Source organism: Phocoena sinus, chromosome 11, assembly GCF_008692025.1.
Source record: "Phocoena sinus isolate mPhoSin1 chromosome 11, mPhoSin1.pri, whole genome shotgun sequence".
Taxonomy (NCBI): Eukaryota; Metazoa; Chordata; class Mammalia; order Artiodactyla; family Phocoenidae; genus Phocoena; species Phocoena sinus.
Genome location: NC_045773.1, coordinates 71,985,726 through 72,001,831, shown reverse-complemented (window position 1 = coordinate 72,001,831; position 16,106 = coordinate 71,985,726). Strand labels below are relative to the sequence as shown.

General features: G+C 48.3%; 2 protein-coding genes across 3 annotated transcripts in view; one reads left to right on the top strand and one right to left on the bottom strand.

Annotated features, from left to right (window-relative positions):
* The window catches only part of TTBK1 (tau tubulin kinase 1), a 41,312-nt gene extending 40,591 nt beyond the window's left edge, over window positions 1-721 (bottom strand). For both annotated transcript variants that reach the window (XR_004352350.1, XM_032650308.1), the window contains exon 1: window positions 644-721. The gene's annotated coding sequence lies outside the window, so the exon portion shown is untranslated. The remainder of the gene's footprint in view (window positions 1-643) is intronic.
* Window positions 559-15,676, top strand: DNPH1 (2'-deoxynucleoside 5'-phosphate N-hydrolase 1). Its single transcript, XM_032648914.1, is given in 6 exon segments — window positions 559-874; window positions 13,222-13,548; window positions 14,987-15,055; window positions 15,248-15,346; window positions 15,530-15,647; window positions 15,649-15,676. Coding segments are annotated over 6 exon segments (957 nt in total).
* The last annotated feature ends 430 nt before the right edge of the window (window positions 15,677-16,106 follow it).

Genomic DNA, 16,106 nt, shown 5'->3' with positions numbered 1-16,106 from the left:
AGTGTTGGTGTGCACTTATGCAAGGTGTAAGCCAGGTGTGTGTGTGAATCTGGGAGCCCAGGTAAGGAGAGGTGAGGGGTAATGGGAACAGGTGAAGAGAGGTGTGGAAGGGGGCACAGGGAATGCAAGGGACAAGGGTGACAGGATCAGAGGAGGGGGTTGCATAAGACAGAGACAGGTGAGGGATAATCATGACAGGTGAAGAGGGGACAAGACCATGAAAGGGGCTTCTGGGCACAGTTGAAGGGATGAGGAAGTAGGCAAGGAGGCTGGTGGGAGGACAAGGGAGAGAGGTTATGGAGAGAGCAGGGAACGACTGTCAGGGATGCCAGGAGAGTGAAGCCATAGGGACGGGGACAGAGGTGAGAAGCGAGGAGCAAAACCCCTGGAGAACAGGCTGGAGAGGGTGGGTGTGCTGGGGGCAGGGCGCCGATCCAGGCCTCGGGATGCGGCCCAGGCTGTGTAGGCCAGCGTCCCACCTCGGGCGGAGACGGAGACGGCACAGGGAGGGGGAACTGGAGAAGGCTGCGCTGGGAGGTGAGCCAGGCCAGAGGCCCGATGGGTTCACAGAAGGAGACCCCTCCCCGACCCCCGCCCGGCCGGCCGGCCCCGCCCCGCCTCGCCTCGGCTCGCCTCGCCTCACCTGCTCTGAGCCCGCTGCGGCTGCGGCTGCGGCTGCGGCGGCGGAGGCAGCGGCTCCAGGCGGCGCATCCCCCGGGGACGGGGCGGAGAGGGGGCGGGGGCGGGGGCGACTCAGTGCGGTGCTGGGAGGCCCGCTCCCTCCGGCGGCGGTGGCGGCGGCCTCCCGACCGGGACCATCCCGGCCCGGCCCGGCCCGGATCCTTCTCGGGCGACGGCGACGGCGGCGGCAGCGGCAGAGCGGGGAGCTGCCCACAATGCACTGCGCCGCCAGCATCAGCACCAGCCCTGACATCACCTCCTCACCGCCCCGGCTCTTACATCACCGCCCTTGCTCTGACATCACCGTCTACTCTGCTCCTTTCTCCACTCCTGCGGCCCTAGGACTCTCTCTCGTATGGACCTGTTTCTGATCATACATTCTCTTCACTGGTCTCTGCCATTCGCTTGACCCCCATCCCCCAGCAGGGCCCTGTCACTCTTTACCTGTCCCCACAGTCCTCACCTGTCTCCATCCTGCTTTATCTTCTCCACTCCCAGCGTGTCTCTATCACTCCTCACCTGTTCCCATCAGCCTCAACTGATTTTCCCACATAATCTTCCATACGTTCATGTTACTTTCCTCTAAACTCATTTCCCCTCACCTGTACCCATCCTCTCATAAGCCCCCCCCCCATTTCTTCTAACACCATCCCTCACCTGTAACTCTCACCTCGCCGTATATATATATATACACCTTACCTCCTGGCTCAGCCTGGCCCTTTCTTTCTTTGGTCCTTTCTCCCATCTGTTGACAAACTCTCGTTTCTCTTAGCAAATTAGATGCACACTCTTTACTGTGACATGAAACATTCTTCCCAATATGGGCCCAGAGAGGCTATTATTACCCTTCTGACAGATTGGATTACTCAACATTCCTGAGCATACTTTTGCAATTTGTCTCTCTCAGGTCCCTTCCTTCCATCCTTCTTGTCTTCAACAAATGCACACTGAGTAACTTCAACAACAACCGCAACGACAACAACAATAATAATAGCAGTAACGATTTACTCCTGCCAGACACTGTTCTGACCTTTCACATATTAACTCATTTAACCCTCATAACAGCCCTTTGAGGTAGCGTATTAGTGTTATACCCATTGTATAGATGAGGAAACTAAGATGCAGAGAGGTTGAATAATTTGCCTTAAGTTACGTACACAGCTAACAAGTGGCAGAGCTGGGATTCAAACCCTGGCCCCAGGGTGCATACTTCTAACCTCTATGCTGGCAAGAAGGATCATTGAATCTGCAAAAGTAGCCAGAAGAGACTTCTTGGAGGAGGTGCACTCGACTGTAATTTAAAGGATTAGTAGGAGTTTTTCAACAGATGAGTGGGGCCAGGGCAGAGGGTGGGACAGACTTCCAGGCTGAGAAGATAGTGTGTGGTGAGCTGGGGGTGACCTTGTGCAAGATCATGAATGATGGGCCTTGTGTGCTGTGCTAAGGAGATTAGATTCTCTCCATTTAGTTTTTGGAGGCATAGTGGACAATGTGGTGAGCCATCAGATCCTCCTTCAGAATCCAGGGACTCATTTCCCTGGCTGCCTGGGGTGCTGCAGACTGGCTCTCTCAGCTCACTGTCTGTCTGGAATTGCCCTTGGCCAAGGGAGCTGCCGTGCCCAAGATCATGTGCCCTTCCTGGGGCATCCCATAGCCAATCGATGATAGACCCGTGAGTACAAAGGCCTGGCACCATCACCCCAACTCAAGGCCACTCTGAAGGAACATCCCATTTGCGAACCCCCGATAGGGTGAGCCAAGGTTTCTGTTGAGGCTGCGTCAAAACTCAGCATCTACTCTGCCCAGTGCTGCTTCCTTCAGTCCTCCCCAGATGTTGATCCTCAGAGCACATCCCAATAAGCCTACTGCATGAGCATCTCTGTCGCAGAGTCAATGTACAGAGGACTCAGACTTTTAGACAGGAAATCACTGAAGAACTTTGAGCAGAGATAAGACAGTCTGATCTGAGTAGACTTCCAGGTTAGACTTCTCGGTTGACTTTTTTCTTTTTCAGTATTTTAGAAATGTTGCTGTACTGTCTTCTAGCTTGCATTGCTTCTGATGAAAAATCTGCGGTTATCCTTATCTTTGCTTTCTCTGTATGTAATGTTTTCTACTCCTCTGGCTACTTTTACGATTTTCTCTTTATCACTGTTTTTAAGCTACTTGATTGTGATGTGCCTTGGTGTAGCTGTGTGCATGTTTCTTCTTTTTTTAAGTTTTAAAAAAATATTTATTTGGCTGCGTCTGGTCTTAGTTGTGGCACATGGGGTCTTTCGTTGCAGCACTTGGGCTTTGTTTCCGTGCACGAGCTTCTCTCTAGTTGTGGCATGCGGGCTTAGTTGCCTCTAGTTGTGGCATGGCATGCGGGATCTTCGTTCCCCAACCAGGGATCGAACCCGAGTCCCCTGCATTGGAAGGTGGATTCTTAACCACTGGGCCACCAGGGAAGTCCCTGTACGCATGTTTCTTGTGCTTGGGGTTTGTTGAGCATCTTGTATCTGTGGATTTATAGTTTTCATCAAGTTCAGAAAACTTCTGGCCACAATTTACTCAGATACTTTCTCTGCTCTTCTCTTTCCTTCAGGGACTCCAGACACTCTGTCTACTAGGCTGCTCGAAGTTGTCCTGCAGCTCGCTGAGCTTTGTTCATTTTTTTCCCAGTCTTTTCTCTCGCCGTGTTTCATTTTGGATAGTTTCTACTGCTATTTATTCAAGTTTATTCATCTTTGCTTTTGCAGCATGTAATCTGGTATGAATCCCATTCAATGTATTTCTTTTATTGTAGTTTACATTTCTAGAAGTTTGACCTGGGTCTTTTAAAAATCTTCCATATTTAATTTTCCTTCTAACTTCTTAAACACATGAAATAGTAATAACTCTTTTAATGAACTGTCTACTAATTTTATTATCGGAATCATTTCTGAAACCATTTCAGTCGGTTTATCTTTGCACTGTAGGTCATACATTTCTGCTCCTTTCCATAGTGTAATTTTTTTAATTGGATGCCAAATATTGTTAATTTTACCTTGTGGTGTCCTGGATATTTTTGCGCTTCAGTAAATACTCTTGAGCTGGGCTTCCCTGGTGGCGCAGTGGTTGGGAGTCTGTCTGCCTGCCAATGCGGGGGACACGGGTTTGTGCCCCGGTCTGGGAAGATCCCACATGCCGCGGAGCAGCTGGGCCCGTGAGCCATGGCCGCTGGGCCTGCGCGTCCGGAGCCTGTGCTCCACAACGGGAGAGGCCACAACAGTGAGAGGCCCGCGTACCACAAAAAAACAAAAACAAAAAAATACTCTTGAGCTTTGTTCTGGGATGCAATTAATTTACTTAGAAACAGTTTGATCCTTTCAAAGCTTACTTTTTAAGTCTTCATTAGGAGGGAACTGAGAAGCATCTAGTCTGGGCCTAATTTTCCCCACCATTGAGGCACTCGCTTTGGTATCATCTACCCAATGCCCCAAGAATTATGAGGTTTTACCCCTTCATCTGGAGGGAAAGGCATGACTTCCACCTTGTGTGGGCTCCACAGATTGTTCTCTCTGTTCATTTCAGATGGTTCTTTTCCACCTCAGGTACTTTCCTCACACATGTGTGCTGATCAGTCCTCAGCTGACTGTCCCAGGGAACCCTCTGAAGATTGCAGAGCTCTGTCTCCTATCCTGTGCTCTGTCCCGCAAGCTAGCTGCCTTGGCCTCCCCTTCCAACTCCTCAGCTCAAGGAGACAGCCAGGCTCAGCCTGGATCCCTCCTGCCTGCAGCCTAGAAACCCTGCAGACAATACTCTCACCTGGCTTGTTTCGTCTTTCAGGAGTCACTGTCTTAGGCCGCCTGATGGCCAATGTTCAAACGTCATTGTTTCATGGATCCTCCCAGTTTTTTGGTTGTTAAACATGGGAAGGTATACAGCAAAGGAAACCATCAACAAGATGAAAAGGCAGCCTACGAAGTGAGAGAAAATATTACAAATCATATATCTGATGAGCAGCTAATATCTAAAAAATATAAAGAATCCATACAACTCGAAAAAATCTGATTTAAAAATGGGTAGAGGATCTGAATAGACACTTTTCCAAAGAAGATGAACAAATGACCAACAGATATGTGAGAAGGTGCCTAACATCATTAATCATCAGGAAAATGTAAATCAAAACCACAATGAGGGCTCCCCTGGTGGTGCAGTGGTTAAGAATCCACCTGCTAATGCAGGGGACACGGGTTCAAGCCCTGGTCAGGGAAGATCCCACGTGCCGAGGGGCAACTAAGCCCGCGCACCGCAACTACTGAGCCTGCGCTCTAGAGCCCAAGACCCACAACTACTGAGCCCGCGCGCCACAACTACTGAAGCCAGCTCACCTAGAGCCTGTGCTCCGCCACAAGAGAAGCCACCGCAGTGAGAGGCCCACGCACTGAAACGAAGAGTAGCCCCCACTCGCCGCAACTAGAGAAAGCCCGTGCGCAGCAATGAAGACCCAACGCAGCCAAAAATTAATTAATTAATTTAAAAAAAACACGATGAGATACCACCTCACATTTGTCAGGATGGGTATTGTCAAAAAGACAAAAGGGAGTGCCCTGGTGGTCCAGTGGTTAGGACTCTGCACTTTCACTGCCATGGACCCAGGTTCAATTCCTGGACAGGGAACTAAGATCCATCAGGCCACACAGTGTGGCCAATAAATAAATAAATAAATGACAAATAACAAGTGTTGGTGAGAACGTGGAGAAAAGGGAACACTTGTGCCCTGTCAGTGGAGATGTGTGTATATATATATGCAATGGAATATTATTCAGCCGTAAAGAAAGGAAATCCAGCCAGTCACAACAACGTGGATGGACCCTGAGGGCATTAAGCTAAGTGAAATCAGTCAGACAGAAAAACACAGATATTATATCATATCACTTATATGTGAAATCTGAAAAACAATGACCTCCCAGATACAGAGAACAGACTGAGAGTTGCCAGAAGTGGAGTGTGGGGGTAGGCGAAATAGGTTGACGTGGTCAAAAAGTACAGACTTCCAGTAATAACATAATAAAGTCCAGGGGATGGTGACGGTAATTAACAATACTGTACTGTATATTTGAAAGTTGCTAAGAGAGTAGATCTTAAAGTTCTCAACACAAGAAAACAATCTGTGACTATGTGTGGTGATGGATGCTAACTAAACTTATTGTGGTGATCATTTCAAAATACATACATGTATCATATTATTATATTGTATACCTGAAACTAATACGATGCTATATGTCAATTATATCTCAAACTTTAAAAAATCCACATAGGAGAAAGCATGACAAACAAAAAGAAGTGAGAAAAAAGCATAGTAAATATAAAGGATGAAACAGGATAATAGGAAAAACTTCCAAACATATAAGTAATCACAATAAATATAAATTGATGAAGTTCACTGATTAATAGAACATTGGCTTTTTTAAAATGCAGATATAAGCTGCTTACTAAAGACACACTTGGAATACAGAAAGGTTGAAACAAAAGGTGTAAAAATATATGAGTCCAAAAGAATTTATTAGGAAAAAAAGTGGGTCACTTCATAAGGACAAAATGCATACCACCAAGAACATATAACAATTCTGAACTTGTACTCACCTACTAGTCTCAGAATACAAAGTAAAAATAGTTAAAATTACAAGAAAAAAATTTTTTTAATCCACTGTCAAAGGGAGATTTTAACAAAATTACCTCAGTAATTGATAAATCAAATAAGCAAAAAAAAAATTGTAAGGATATAGAAGATTTGAAAATAAAACTATAACTAACGGGTTTCCCTGGTGGCGCAGTGGTTGAGAGTCCTCCTGCCGATGCAAGGGACACGGGTTCGTGCCCCGGTCCGGGAAGATCCCACATGCTGCGGAGCGGCTGGGACCGTGAGCCATGGCCGCTGAGCCTGCGCGTCCGGAGCCTGCGCTCCGCAAAGGGAGAGGCCACGACAGTGAGAGGCCTGCGTACGGCAAAAAAAAAAAAAACTATAACTAACAAGCATGATCTAAGGTATATGTGTGTATAGTCTATCATATATATAAATAATATATTATCTACTATATTATATATTTAGGTATTAGGTTATTTTTATACATAGATATCAATACTATATACATACATATCTATTATATACACAATAGATAGTGTATTTATAGTATTTATAATATATTATAATATAATATATATGGATCTGAAATAGATATAACAAAATTTTAAGATTTGATGAAACTGGATAGTGGATACAAGGATATTTGATATACTATTCTTCATTCTTTTCTCATACTTGCTAAATTTTCTAATAAATTTTAAAATTCATAATTATTCACAGGAAAATACAAAACTGAGCACTAAGTTTGAGTCTCCTGTTTTGGCCTTTATAGATTCCCGACCCAGGAAAGACAAGGACTAGGACCCCAGATGTTCCCCACTTTCACAAAATTGTCCTCATAAATGACGTCACCAGCAAGAAAACAGCCTAGACGCTGGGATGGGGAGGAAATCAAACTAAGAATGTACCTGAGTAGGTGGGTATAGTATATATTAGGTATGGTATATATTGGGGCAGAAAATCTCAGCGCTGCTCTCTCTACAACATTCTGAGAAAGGAAAGTCACATTTGAAAAACAAAAAAACAAAATATAAGGGAGGGTAAATCTGCTCCCTGCCACTCCTTCTTGGCTGGAAGTGATATTTGATCTGGGAGTTAATGGCTGGAGTGCAAGGATAAACCAGAAGGGATACCCCCCATGCTTGATTTCTACTTTCTTTGAATCTCTCCACTCATCGCACATCCCTGCATGACATTGATTTGATTTCTACTCTTGAGCTAACTCTGGCCCTTCTCCAAGCCAGAGTCTCAAGTCTCAGACTCCTCTTCACTCCTTTTTTTTTTAGTTCTTTGAGTGCCCACTGAGTGTCTCACACAAAACACATGCTTTAAAAAATGTATCCCCAAAGCTATAGCTTAAAAGAGATTTAAAAGGCCTATAAAACAATGAAGAAGGTTAAAGCATATGACGAGGGATGCACATTGGGTGATAAAACCATAAAGAAACAAAACAAAAAAAAAAAAAACCATAAAGAAACATAAGGAAGTTTATTTTTGTGCTTACCGTAAAAGTATGGGCAGTGGTTACTTTTGGAGGGAATGAGGAGGCTGAGATGGGGCTTGGGCACATGGAAACTTCTGAGTGGGAGAAGCTCTATTTCTTGACATGCATGAGTGGTGGTTATAAGAGTATTTTATTATACTTCATTTGCCTTAAGGTGGCTTTCTGCTGTTGAGTTTTATTTTAATATTAAGACATTTTTATTGGTGTGTCCAATGAATGAATGAATGAATGAATGGGTCTGGGCATTGACCATCCATGGTTGCTAACATCAAACAAGAGAGACATCCAGACATTCTGTGCCCCGTGATGGGAGCACACACCACCACCTGTGACATAGTCTAGCCCCAGATTGAACCTGAATCTGGTCACGCCTCTAGATCCAACTCCAATTTATAGCACAAAGGAACACTTTAAATGGCACTACAGGTATATCATCAGTCAACTCCAGACTGTAAGAACCTCTGCAGGACAGATGAGGGGAGGAGAGAAGATATGCAAGGGGAACGTGTTGATTAAAATAGACTTAAAAGGCATGTCAGCCAATCACAATGTGTGGACTTGATGTGGCTCCTGATTTTATTTTTATTATTTATTTATTTATTTTTAATATTTGTTGTGTTCCTGTGAGTCCGGAATCAAGGTGTGTCTCTCATAGGTTGTAATCAAGTTGTTTATTTATTTATTTGGCTGTGTTGGGTCTTCATTGATGCGCGTGGGCTTTCTCTAGTTGCGGAGAGCGGGGGTTTCTTTTTGTTGTGGTGCGTGAGCTTCTAGGTGTGGTGGCTTTTCTTGTTGCAGAGCACAGGGTCTAGAAGCGTGGGCTTCAGTAGTTGTGGCTTGCAGGCTCTAGAGCGCAGGCTCAGTATGTGTGGCGCACGGGCTTAGTTGCTCTGCGACATGTGGGATCTTCCCGGACCAGGGTTCAAACCCGTGTCCCCTGCACTGGCAGGCGGATTCTTAACCACTGCGCCACCAGGGAGGTCCCGTGGCTCCTGATTTTAAACAGATAAATTGTAAACAAACATTCATAACATTTATAACATAATTGGATATACCAATAAAAACAGACAATTCAAATTTGAACACTGATAAAATATTTGATGACAAGTAAGAAAATCTTACTGAATTTTTCAGCTCTGATAATAGTATTATCGTTATATTTATTCTTTTTTTATTTATTCTTTTTAATCGTTTTTTTATTTATTCTTTTTTATCGTTATATTTTTTTAAAGAAAAAAGAGTATCTTTTAGAGACATTAAAATATTTGCAGGGCTTCCCTGGTGGCACAGTGGTTAAGAATCCGCCTGCCAGTGCAGGGGACACGGGTTCGAGCCCTGGCCCGGGAAGATCCCACATGCTGCGGAGCAACTAAGCCCGTGCGCCACTCATACTGAGCCTGCGCTCTAGAGCCCACGAGCTACAACTACTGAGCCCATGTGCCACAACTACTGAAGCCTGCGTGCCTAGAGCCCGTGCTCCGAAACAAGAGAAGCCACCATGGTGAGAAGCCTGCACACTGCAAGGAAGAGTAGCTCCTGCTCGCTGCAACTAGAGAAAAAAGCCCGCACGCAGCAACGAAGACCCAACGCAGCAAAAAAAAAAAAAAAAAAAAATTTACAAATGAATTAATATGATCTTCAATTTGCTTTTTCTCACATAACTTCTTTTTAATTCATCTGTATTTGTTACAACTTTTAAAGGAGGATGTGACCTGAGCACTACATTTCCATTCACAAAACTTACTTTTCAAACAGCTTTACAACATGCCTAGGTAGGCTTATAATCTTGCTACTCTAGACAATACTTTTCTTTGGAAAACAAGCCCTATGTATGGATAGTGACTCCCATCAAGTTGGTTCAGTTTAACATACTAATTTCTAGAGGCCTGGCACATGCAGTTGATAACTACAGGGGATAGGCGTTTTAAAAAGTAGATCCCAGAAGATGAAAAGTTGCTTTAACTAATATTTTTCTTTTAAACATCAAGGTATATGCTTCAGAACATTTCAGTGACAAAAGATTTGGTCTACTAAAGAATCCGCTTGATAGCTAGACACTTCAGACCACGAAGTTAACATAGGTTACATACACCTTACAACAAACGCTACTTCCGTCTGTTAAAATAAAATTCCATCTGTTAAAATGCCAATATGAAACTAGAAAAGAAGAACTAGCTGTGCTTTAATACCTAAAGCATCACAGTATCACACTTAGTAGAAAGAAATCTTATCTTCCCCTTAAGTAGTTGTCAAGCCATACAGATTTTTAAATGTAACAAAAAAATACTTGAAAATATATTATCAGAGGGAATGAAGGCAGTGTTGAACACGTAGCCAATTTGCATCACAATAGGACAGCGAGGAAGTTGAAGATGCATGTAGGTGAAACAAGATCATAAATTGGTCATAAATTGATAATTGTTGAATCTCATTATATTGATACTACTTACTATTTTCAGTACTTTATTTTTGCCTTTTTAAAAACAGCGTTAGGGCTTCCCTGGTGGTGCAGTAGTTGGGAATCCGCCTGCCAATGCAGGGGACACAGGTTCGAGCCCTGATCCGGGAAGATCCCACATGCCGCGGAGCAACTAAGCCCGTGCGCCACAACTACTGAGCCTGCGCTTTAGAGCCCGTGAGCCACTACTGAGCCCATGTGCCACAACTACGGAAGCCCGCACGCCTAGAGCCCGTGCTCCGCAACAAGAGAAGCCACCGCAATGAGAAGCCCAGGCACCGCAATGAAGAGTAGCCCCCACTCGCCACAACCAGAGAAAAGCCCACGTGCAGCAATGAAGACACAACGCAGCCAAAAATAAAATAAAATAAATTTATAAAAATAATTAATTAAAACAGCTTTATGAGGAATAACTTACATGTCAATAAAATCTGCCGTTTGTAAGTGTACAATTTAATATTTTGTAAATTTATAGAGTTGTGCAATCTTCACTACAGTCCAGTTTTCGAATATCTCCATTACCCCAAAAGATTTCCTTGGGCCCTACCCTGCAGTCAGTTCCCATTCCCACCCCAGCCCTCCACTGCTCTGCTTTCTGTATCTCTAAATATGCCCTTTCTGGACATTTCACTTAAATACAATCATGCAATAGATAGTCTTCTGCTGCTCCCTTTACTGTTATACAAGTTGGATACACTGACCTGCCCACCACCATAGCTCCCCCAACCCATCACTTAGTGCCCTGTCCCTCCGACTCAGGCCTCTCTGCATTGAGGCAAGGATCTGAGCTGCCAGCCATGGCTGGCTCTGCATCCTCACCCAACTCAACTGTGGACACAGAACCAATCGCAGGGCTTTATACCGCATTTAGAGAAACAGACAAAATCTCTCTCTCCTCTTTCTCCTTCAGCCTGAGGTGGGGATGCTAGGCACATCAGAAGTGTGGGAGCTAAGGAGACAAAGGCCGGCTTATTTTCTTGAAGACACCGAGGCAGAAACAAGGTGCTCTGTGTCTATATGTGCACGTGTGTTCCTCACCTGTGGCGAGAACCAGAGGACCGCATGACCGAGGGTAGGGAGAGTGAAGGAAGTTGCCCCTCAAGGCCTCTGGCACCTGAGGCCAGCCTCCTAAGTATGCACCTGTGGCTGTGTGTGCGAAGGTGCTGAGAGCACTAGTGCACAGCTGTGCACACACGTTTGCCCCATGGTTCATGTACCTTCGGAGCTGGGCCCATCAGAGGACAGAGATAGCCTAAGATGTCTTTGCCTTCTCTTTGTGTCTTTGCATTAAAAAAAAAAAGGTTATTGTGTCTGCTGTGTCACCCCACGCTTTGGTATTTCATAGTTAATCAGGAAGAATTCAGAAGAAACCTCTGATGATGCGCTCCTCTGGGGAATGGGATTGGGGTCTCAGGTCTCCCTTTCCACTGTGTACTCTCTCATTCCACTTGAAGTTTTTGTCCTATATTTGTGTAATTTTCAAAATAAAATGAGGGAGAAATCATTGTTATTACCAGTGAGCCATGGTGTGTTTGCCTGGCTCCCTGCAGACTCTGCTTCTATTAGCTTAGTCTAGGGCTGAGCAGATTACAAAGTGCTATCAAATGCAGCTGCTCATTTAATCCACTCATTCATTCAACAAATAGTTGATAAGTGTTTCCTATGTGCCAGGCACAGTTTTAGAAGCTAGGGATAAAAAAACAGAGAAAAATGCCTGCCCTTCTGGGGACTTACATTCTACTGAGTGTAGAAAGACATACAACAAAATTAATCAGTTCTGTGGTAATGAGAGGAGGAAAGACAAGGCACAGGAAGGTGATAGGGATGGGAGGCTGCCATATTGAAGAGGGTGGTCAGGGAAGGTGACCTGAACAGACTTGGAGGAGGTAAGGGAGTGACCAGGGAGCTCTCTGGGAGAAAAGGGCTCCAGAGAACAGCGAATGCAAAGGATCGGAGGCAAGAGCATGTCCAGCTTGCTTGAGGAAGAGCCAGAAAGGCAACGTGGCTGCAAAACACCCAGCGAGAGTAATGGAGCTGGGATGAGAGAGGTAAGCGGTCACCAGCTCCCGTGGGGCTGGTGGGCCACTGCAGGGGTTTGGGGTTTTACCCCAAGTGAGGTGGGAGCCATTGGAGGGTTTGGCTGAGGAGGACATGACCTAACAAATATGTTCACAGGGTTCCCCTGCTGGAGACCAGACTGTGTAGCAGGGAAGTGAGGTGACCCTGAGAGGTGGTGGAGGTGTAACCACGCAGGACCTTATGGGGTCTTCCTGGGACAGACCCCTCTCCCATATCCTCTGCTCTCGCTGCTCTCTGAAGTACCTATAGGTAACGGTATCTGCACATTTTCTGAGTTGTTTGGCAGATGCTCAAACCACCACCAAATGGAAGAAATTAACTACCTGAGGACCATGAGCTCGTAGCCCCCAGACCTAAGGGAACCTGAGGATTGATACGTCCACCCCCGTGACACGGCCCGTTACCTCACCATCAACCAATCAGAGAATTGTGCTCGAGTTAATCTCCTACCCTGGGACTCCCCTCCCTCGCCTGGCCTTTAAAACTGCTTTCCTGAACCCCAAAGGGGAGTTTGGGTTTTTTGAGCACTCCTGTCCTGAACTCCTTGCTTGGAGCCCTGGAGTAATCTCTGCCCTTTCCTTCACCGCAACCAGGTGTCTGCAGAGAGGCTTTACTGGGGGCGCGGGGGGGGGGGGGGCGGGGGGCGACCCAAGGTTGGTTCCCCAACAGGTGGGCGTCAGAGTCTGTATTTATTTGGAAAGGAGAAGCCACCCATAGGGTTTGCCGATAGATTGGAGGTAGGGTTTGATGGAAAGAGAAGAGTCAAAGCTGATTCCAAGCTTTGGGAGCTGAGGAGCTGGGAGGATGAAGCTGCCTTTGGCAGAGACGGGTGGCCTGGGGGCGGCGGGGAGCAGTGTATAAGATCGGGAGGACCCCGCCTTCTGCCAGGACGAGTTAAAGAAGTCCGGGAGGCGGTGGCTTCCCACACGTGGGTACAGTTGGCGTCTCCATTTCACAAGTGTGGACACTCCTGCACCGGAGCCCCGCGGGCTGGCCGCATCACGTGCCGTAGGCGGGCGCCCCCTGGCGCGGAGAGGGAAGTGCGGCGGCTGCGGCCGGAGCGCGGGGAGCCGGGCCGCCCCACCCTGTACGTCGGCGGGAGTATCCCCGGCGGACGCGAGGACCGGGAGCTGTACGGGAGGATCGTGTCGCGGCTGCGGCGCTTTGGGGCGGAGCTCACCGAGCACTTGGCGGCCGCCGATCAGGGCGCGGGTGGTGAGGCTGCCGGGGCGCGGGGCGCGGACGGCCGGGAGGGCGAGGGCAGGTCCGCCTCCGCGGCCCAGGCCCGCTCTCTTGCGGGGAAGCTCCCGGCAGGGCCCCTCCCCTGCCCGATAAGGAAAGGCTGCCCGCGTGCGTCCGACCTGTGAGCCCACTCTCCGCATTCAGTTACTATCTTGACCTTTGGGTCTTTGGAAAACTTTGTCGGGCTCTTTCCGGAGGCGTTTGTAGAGAGGAGCAGAACGGGAGTGGGCCGGGCTGCTTCAGCGAGATGCCTCACCCGCTGGCATCTTCTCTCCCACCTAGGACTAAAGCTTTCCCCTCCTGCTACCCCTCTTTGGGCCGAGGTATCAGCCCTCCCTCAGACCCGACAGACCCCAGCTCCCGCGACCACCGATCAGACTGTTACCAGTATGTGCTGCTCCTGCGGCGTGATTGGCCCGGAATCTGGCTGACTTTCTAGAAATGGTGCCAGAACTCTTGTACTTCTCAGAAAACCTTAAGTGTTTTCCCCTTTCCCCACCAGGGGCAGATCCAGGATCTGAGGGACCCAATGCAATTCTGGGCAACCTCTTTAAAGAGACCAAATCACAATCGCTGGGGCTTTTGGAAGGGCCTGTGCAAGCCAGGGACCCTGAAGCTTAAGTCTTTTTGGTTTCAGGGTCTGTGCCCCCCTGCCTGGTGGCTCTCCAACTTCACTGTGCTCAGCAGTCATCTGCAGGAGCATGGTGGAAATGCAGGTTCTGGGATAAAGCCTTAAAGTCTATTTTGAAGAAGTTCTCCAGTTATTCTGCTCTGACCTGGGGGGCTGTGAGCCTCGTGCTCCTAGTGGATTTTAATCAAGCTGGAAAGCTGGGCTCCTTGCCCTGTGACCCCAGTGCCTCTCCTGCCTTCCTTGCCAACACCCCTACTGGTTACACTCTGCATTCCAGCACTGGTTCTCAAACTTACCTGGCTATGAGAATCACCTGGAGGTCGGCCTGGGCTCATCGACACCTGGGTCTTTGTAGTTTGGTCAGGTTCTCGGGTGGTTCTCATACCCAGCACAGTTTGAGAGCCTATGAGGCCCTAGTTTCCCTGCACGGGGCCAGCCTCTTGCTACTGCCTGCCTTCCCCCCACCTGGGATGCGATTCCTCCTTCTCTCCACCCCAATCACGGACCCACGGTGAATTAGTCCTTCCTTCCCTTCATCTCATCTGTATCACTCCCCTGGCCCTAATCACACATCCCCCTGCACAGGAGTAAACTTTTCTTTCGGGCTGTTTCATTTCCTCACTCATTTTCATGGAATCTTAGCGTTGGGTGGGCCCTTGGAGCTCATCTCTTCTGTCTCCCCGCTTCCATGAGCAGGGTGGGGCTGGGCAGGGGGTCGACATCAGAGGAGAGGAACTGAGGACCAGGGCGGGCCCTTGACCAGCTTTCCCTCAACCACAGGGGAAGAGGCTGCTGGGGGCGACAGGCTCATCCATGAGCAGGACCTGGCCTGGCTGCAGCAGGCAGAGGGTGAGTGGCGCGCCCCCCACCCCCCGCCCCGCCTGCAAACTCCCCTGGGGTCTTAGATCCCCTGGACACGCCTGGCCTCCCCACCTAGAAGGGACTTTCTAGAGCTCCCTCCCCACTACAGCCAGACTCTCATGTCTCCCTTACAAACCCAAGTAAGCCTTGGTCTCCTCTTTCTTCCCAGTGGTTGTGTAGAAGTGGCCCAGCCCTCTCTGGGTATAGGCTACGAGCTGGACCGGGCCGTGGCCCGCAGTAAGCCAGTCCTGTGCCTGTTCCGCCCGCAGTCTGACCGAAGTGAGCACCCCCAGCCCTGGATGGCCGCCCCTGCCTCCCTCCCCAGCTGAGGACCCCACCCTCCGCTCCTTCCTTGCGTGGGGGGGGGGGTCTGAGCACAGTGCCCACCCAAAAAGGGACAGGAAAGGGAGGGGAGGGGGGAGTGTGGGAGGCAGCCACCTTCACCTCCCTCCTCCTTCCCAGTGCTCTCGGCCACGATCCGGGGAGCAGCCGAAGGCTCGCAGGTCCAGGTGTGGGGCTACGAGGCGGCAGAGGCGGCGGCCATGCTGGATGCGTACTTTGCGGTGGATCCTCCTGAGCAGTGGCTGCTCCCCTGACCCCACCACTTGACTTCACCCCAGCTTATTAAATTCTCCTGACCCCAGACTTGCTCTAGTACCATTCCTACCCCTTAGCCCCAGTACCAGATTCATGGCACATTTACAATTCTAACTTTCCGTCTGTGTGAGAGTGGGGTGGGGGCAGGTCCCCCATAATATCCTAACACCCCACTTCACTTCAAGATGTAGAGACCCTTTAAAGATCCACAGGCCCCCAAGACGAGGATACTTCCTAACGCCCTCAAGCTCCCCCCAGGAACACTCAGGAGTGTGGAGGAAGCTGATCGATCGTGGGAGTGGCCATTCCTCTCTGTCTCTGATGCAGGGCTGGGTCTGGGGCAAGTGGGCCAGCCTGTACCTGGCCCTGTTATCACGTGGACCTTTATTTCCCTGTATCGGTGTAAGTCACACAGGTCCGCCGTGGGCTTTCTCTGAGGATG